The sequence below is a fragment of the Dendrobium catenatum genome, unplaced genomic scaffold, assembly GCF_001605985.2.
Source record: "Dendrobium catenatum unplaced genomic scaffold, ASM160598v2 fragScaff_scaffold_123, whole genome shotgun sequence".
Taxonomy (NCBI): domain Eukaryota; kingdom Viridiplantae; phylum Streptophyta; class Magnoliopsida; order Asparagales; family Orchidaceae; genus Dendrobium; species Dendrobium catenatum.
In genome coordinates this window covers 210826-217647 of record NW_021318585.1, presented here as the reverse complement: position 1 = coordinate 217647, position 6822 = coordinate 210826, and the positions used below count along the sequence as shown (strand labels likewise).

Sequence of the window (6822 nt, the reverse complement as noted above, 5' to 3'; positions counted from 1 at the left end):
AAAGGGTGTTTGGGGGAAAAACCTCAGCGGAGTTCTTATGAGGCTTTAAAGAAAGTTGGTCGCAGAGCTGAAGAAGCATATATTGGTCCATCTGATTCTCAAAACAGCGTCGGTAAAGATTTTTCTGGTCCTAACATGGAGCCAATGGATAGGATTGGGAGTAATGAGGTAGGGGGTTTAGAAAGTCATGGAGAAAAAGTTTTTTTGGTTGAGGTAAAGCACATTGATAAATGTGGTCACTCGTTTCATCAGTCATCTCAGGGGAACAAATTAAGTGCTGTAAACTAGCTTATTCAAGGATGAATGGAGCCCCAAATATATATTTGATGGTTTCACTGATGAAAACCCCGTTGCGCTAGAGTTTTTGGCTTCTTTAAGAGAAGAGCAACCTAAACCTAGAATGTTTGATGTAAACGTGCAATTAACTAATCGCATGGCAAACAAAATGCAACCAGAGAATACATCATCAGGCCAATGTGATGCAAGCAGCATGATTAGAGGGCAGCAACAGGAGGTTGCACTGGAGTCTAATGAAAAACTTGAAGAAATCGGTACTCCCGAGAATAATCCTCCGTCAATGTCATGCGTAGCTACTGAGGATTCTACCATTTATCAGCTTTCTGAAATTGGTCAGAAGGTTTCAACTGGAGGATGGTTTGTTTCTAGAGGAGAAGCTGTTCTTCTTGCTCATGATGATAATTCTTGTTCCTACTATGACATTTCCAACTCTGAGGTACGTCATCTATAACAAAAATCCCTTGTTATTTTTTCCAAATTATTTTTTATAAATTAAAGTTCCATCAAAAAGTTATTTTTTGTTAGTTCTTCCTTCAAAGGAGAAATTTACTTTCATTTCAGTAGATTGTCAATTCATTTCAAATTGCATTTTCTCTTATGTATTGAATTTGACCCTAGGGACCAAGTACAATATTCTATGATAATCATATGTACCCTAAGGTTCAAAAATTGCTTATGCCTGTACCAGGTGAAGTCTGAATACAAGGCCCCAGCTGGCTTTCCAACTAATTTATGGGGTGATTGTTGGTTAATTCGTGCCCCTGGAATAGATGGATGCTCTGGACAATATGTTGTTGCAGCATCAGCAGGAAATGCATTAGATTCTGGATTTTGTTCCTGGGACTTCTACACGAAAGATGTTAAAGCTTTTCTAGTTGTTGGGGTGAAAGGATAATAGTTTCTCAGGCTCATCAAGTAGAACTGGATTTACTTCAACGGCCAGAAGTTTCCTTAGGACATCATCCTTATTGGAAAGTCAATCTTGTTGGTGCAGGCCATGTGGACCATTGTTGATCTCCACATTCAGCAGGCAGAAGGTTGTCAATGCTTATGATATTCGTGACGGTGATTTGGTAATGACATGGGAAGTGAACAATCCTGTTGCTGAAATGGAATACTCCAGCCCTCTCCAATGGAGAAGCAAAGGGAAGGTGATCATAGCAGAAAGGGAAGCCATTAATCTTTGGGATGTCAATTCACTCAATCCACAGCCTACTCTTTCTGTACCTTTTGTTGGCAAAAAATTCTATTCTCTTCATGTGAATAACACAGATGCTGAGATAGGTGCTGGTGCCATTTCTTTGGTGCCATTTCTTTCTATATCTTTTCATTATTTTTGTTCTCATATGTTGTAAAATTTGGACAATTTTTTGTCCTTTTTTTATTAAGAAAGATGCTTCTCCTCATGCTTGCTCATGCATAATTTGGATCATTTTCATTTCTACAAGTTTTAACATTTTCCCTCAGGTAGTTTTAATGATTTGGACAATTTTAGATCTTTATTACTAGTGCAATACTAAAAGTTTTCTCGTATTGAAAGAGGAAGATTAGTGGCTGTTTGATTCACTTACACATGCTTATTGGTTTGGCATCTTTAAATAACAATTACATACCTGACATTTGACTTATATTTTGATATCTTTATGTCAACTAAATATTTTGACTTACAGATGTTGATGTTATTGATTGTTTGAATAAATAATAATACAACGGTCATTCTAGATAATATAATATTATTTGAATAAGATGAAATTTAGTCAAGCAAATAGCATTTGATAGATAAAGTTATGTAAATAATACTTATTTAAATTACGCCGCTATCTAAATAACTTTTGGACCAAACATCGCAGTAATTTATTGAGCTGATTAAGCTTACATTATGTTTTTACTTGAAATGATGCACATCTACCAAAACCGTTAAAAATTAACCTGATCATTTCAAGAATTTTCAGCTTTGTCTAGACTTACAATGCTTGAGTGCAATCTGCTAAGTATTTCTATTTCTAACAATCCTTGTTGCATTTGATGCAGAGCAAGCTCTACTGAAATGGATGGTAATGACGGTGTTTTATGCACTCAGGATGGTGTTAATGTGTTTGATTTTCGAATTTCTTCTGGTGTAGGACTTAAGATATTCAGGCATGGTGGTGCTGATGGTCTCTCTATTTTCTCCCGCGGTGACTCCATTTTTCTTGGGAGCACTGAAGGAAGAATATTCGCGAGGAGCAGCAGTCCGCGCTCGCATATTGAGCATTTTTCGCTCCGTAAAGGCAGTCTTATCACCAGTTATCTGATGCCAGGATTTAATTCTCATTATCATCACTCTTTGATCACTCAGGTTTGGGGAAACTCAGATTTTGTTATGGGCATATGTGGAATGGGCCTTTTTGTGTTTGATGCTTTCAATAACAGTGGAGACACAGATGTGGTGAAGGATACTATTGGTCCCAATGATTTATTTCGTCCAACATTTGATTACATGGAGTCAAGAGCACTTGTTATATCAAGGGATTGTCTGGCATTTTAGAAGTATCTACTATAGATTTTGCAACTAGATTTATATGTGTGTGTGATTATCTTGTAGCAGTTAATGTCTTTTTCATGTACTTCAGTTTGAAAGGGAGCAGCTTGCTTCTTTGTTGTTGAAGCAAGCTGTAACCCTTTCATAAGGCCACAGAGAAGCAAACTGTTCCCTTTCAAACTGAAGTACATGAAAAAGACATTAATTGCTACAAGATAATCACACACATATATAAATCTAGTTGTTGCAAAATCTATAGTAGATATTTCCAAAATACTGGTTGATCCCTTAAATAACAAGTGCTATTGACTCCATGTAATCAAATGTTGGACGAAATAAATCATCGGGACCAATAGTTTCCTTCACCACATTTGTGCCTCCACTATCATTGAAAGCATCAAACACAAAAAGGCTAATTTCACATATACCCATAACAAAATCTGAGTTTCCCCAAACCTGAGTGATTTTGTGCTCGACTCCTATTAAATACTTGAGTATCTCTTCATAAAATTATGGAGCCCTCCAACATTATTTTTTTTAGAAGAAAAGAAACACAAACAAGCAAGGTACAATGGTCCTCTTTCGAGAGGACCTTCTCTCCCAATCCTAGACGTCATTAGAATCCCTCATGAAAACAGTGGACAACAAAACCTCACTAAATTGTTCATACAAAAATCATTACCTTAACCCTAGGGTAAATTGATTACTTAAAGCAAACAATAAACATCAAATACCAAAAGAGCTCTCAAATTAGGCCCCAAATCTAGCCTCTTCAATTAGAAAATATTTCCTAATTAATCCCCTTCTGAATGAACCCCCAAATATGCTCTTTTCAATTAGGAATTATTTTCTAATTAATTCTCTCTCAAATCAGCCCCCAAATTTGCCCTCTTCAATTAAGAAACATCTTCTAATTAATTCCCCTCCTAGCTGCTATTGACGAATATTTTCGCATCGACTAGACCCCGATCGAGCCCGACTAGGCTCGATCGCGCTCAATCAACTCAATTGATCATCGTCGAGGTGAAATTAATCCGAATTAAGCCTCAAATTATTTAAATTAAATCAATTTAATTTAATCAATCAAATCCAAATCCAATCGAGCCTCGTTAAATTCGACGCAATTCGGCGCCTATTTAAGTTCAATTTCATGAAATTAGCTTGATCGGACCCAACCGGACCCAAACCGACTCAAATTGGTTCGGGTCGAGTCCAATCCAGACTCAATTTCAGCCTTAATTTCTCAATTTGGGCTGAATTTGATTCTCAAATCAAAATTTGAGATCAATGGCTCAGATTTCATCTCAAATTATGCTCAAATTCTTCGTTACTCGCAACGAGGGCTCTCCATTGGGTAATTTGGGCGGTGGCTTTTTGCTGCTGCTTGTGCTCTCCAAGAGCACGCAAAGGGAGAGTTGGGGAGCATTCGGCTCCCCCGTTTGGTTCCGTCCCAGATACAGCACGGGAGAGAGGGAGAGAGAGCCGTTCGGCTCTCTGGTTTCGTTCGCCCGCCCCATCCAGGGGGAAGAGAGAGCGGGAGAGGGCAAGAGCCGTTCGGCTCTTGCTGGTGCGCGTCCGAGCCAGGAGAGAGAGGCCGACGAAGGTTTCCTTTCGTGCGACCTTGCCAGGGGGGGGGGGGGGGCAAACCTTTTCCCCCTTCCCTACCTTTTTTTTGGCGCTGAAGTTGAAAGAGGAGGAGATTTCATGTAACCTAGCTGTTGTCTTCTTCCTCTTTGGATTGAAAATGAGCTCTTCTTCGCTGCCATGGCTTTCTCCCTTCGATTAGAGAGCAGAAATCCCCTCTTGCTGCTGATAGTAAGCTTCTCTTCTAAAGTCTAGGGCAGAGACATGTTGAAATCAACCCTTGCTGCAGCCAGGAGAAAGCAGGAGGCCTCTACTTCCTTCCAAACTATCTCGGCATCCTCAAAACAGTGTAAATTGCTGTTTGGGGTGTTCTTGGACAGCAAACGGCTGTCCGGAGCAATTTGGACAGCAAATTCCTTCTCCGGAAAAGTTTGGACAGCGGGGGTGACATGCGGAGAGGCCTGGACAGCAACTACGCAGCCTCCGAAGGCTTCCTAACAGTGGAAACTGCTGTTTGGAGCGTTTGGACAGCAAATGACGACCACCGGAAGCTCTCAAACAGTGAAATTCTGCTGTTTGGAACGTGCAGACAGCGGCCACGCAGCTTCCGGGAGCCTTCTAACAATGAAAACTGCTGTCCGGAGCAATTTGGACAGAAAATCCATCCTCCGGAAAGGCTGGGACAGCGATGGCGACATCTGGAAGGGCTTGGACAGCAGTTTTCCTCCTTGGGAAAACCTGGGACAGCAACTTGGAGCCTTCAAAGGACCTTGGACAGCAACCTACAAGCTTGGATAGCGGCCTGGACATCAATTTGGAGCGCTAGGACAACCCGGGTGAGGTAAAATCCCAAAACTTAGTGAAACCTAGGGTCCCCCAAGGCCGTTGATGTGTGGTTGACGTCCCCAAATCATAGGTCCCTTAGAAACTTCATTGGTTTGCTTTCCCTAAACCTATGTGTGCCCTCTTCGCAAAACAGCAAAAATCCAGTGATTTCCGTTTGTTTGCTCCCTTGTGAGAGCCAAAGAGGCATGCCATATGCGTAGGGTGGTCGGATTTGTATCTGACAACCTCTCAAATGCATGTAATAGCATTCATATTGTGTTCAAACCGTCGCCTATAACAAACCTAGGCTTCGTCGTCATAGCACCCAAATTTGGAAGCTATGTATTTGGCCAAATCAATTGCATGTTGCTTAGAATTTAGATTATGCCAAAATTGATCTAAATAAATAGTGTAGGTCTCTTTCTCTAATGATTGCACACTTCTAAAATTATTGGGAGATTGTTAAGCATGTTCATTTAATTTGTAGGGCAAACTTGGGGTAGATGTGGGTTTCCAAAGACCCATAAGCCACCCTTTATGTGTTCTTGAATTACTTCAATATGCTTTGCTTCTCTTAATTCTCATGAATGAGAATGATGGTGAATGATCCTCTAGCATGCAAACTATACAATTTTTGTGTCATGGTAAAATTGATGTAAACTTTAGAGAGTTTGCATGTAGGAATTTATAGTCTCTACAAGTTAGTGAATTTGAATGTGTTTGGTTGGAAACATTATCACTAACAATCGATCTTTGTGGGGTTTCTCATAGATCCTCAAAGGTCTATGTTCTAGACCCCACAACGTCTCTGACCAACCAAATTCATGATTGATCTTTTCACTAAATTTAGAGAACACAAGTGATAGTCATTGTTGGTTTACATCCACCACATTTAGGATTTGGAAATTAACCAAATGGGCTTATCTAACCTTGAAGGGGGGCTTGAGATATGACATGGGCCCTCAAAGGCCCATAAGCCTTCATGCTCAAGTTTACCTAACTCCATTTGTGTGTGTTTCCAAATTCAATCATTGAATGAAATGATCAAAATCTTTAGAGATTGGAATCTCGCATCAATGTTTTAATAAATCAAATCCTATCAAAACGGATCTTTAGGACCTTCCTAGAAAACCTTCAATCACCATTCATGGCAAAATTAATTGGATTGTTCTTAGAAACTTTAGGTGTGTTTTCATGCCTTAACATGAGTCAAAATCGTGTTTCCTAGACCTCTTACTAGGAGCACCAAACTTCCAAGTTTCTAAATCATGCCAAAATTGGTTTGGAAACTTCCTCAATCTTTAGGAAATCGATTCTTCCCTCTCCTAATTGAGTCCAAAACACTCTAGAGGACATAGGAAAATTCCTTTCAAGCATGCATCTCCTCTTTACATGAGTCCAAAACATTCATGGGGAGATGGAGGATCCTCTTTCGTGCATAATGCTTGGAGCGTTCTCAAAGCTCCAAGTTTTAGATTGCATGAATCATTTGCAACTTGGAACCAACTTCCAAGTTATTTCATCTCTTCTTGTTATGACATAAAACCAATAAACCGTTTTCTTCCTCCAACCCCAAAGTTGTAGGAAATTATCAA

At 39.8% G+C, this 6822-nt stretch overlaps 1 protein-coding gene across 1 annotated transcript; it reads left to right on the top strand.

Annotated features, from left to right (window-relative positions):
- Positions 1-236: 236 nt before the first annotated feature.
- Positions 237-2839, top strand: LOC110102685 (KIN14B-interacting protein At4g14310-like). The gene is given in 4 exon segments (XM_028698074.1): positions 237-733; positions 986-1186; positions 1188-1593; positions 2322-2839. Coding segments are annotated over 4 exon segments (1443 nt in total). The 5' UTR covers positions 237-400; the 3' UTR covers positions 2825-2839.
- Positions 2840-6822: the final 3983 nt, after the last annotated feature.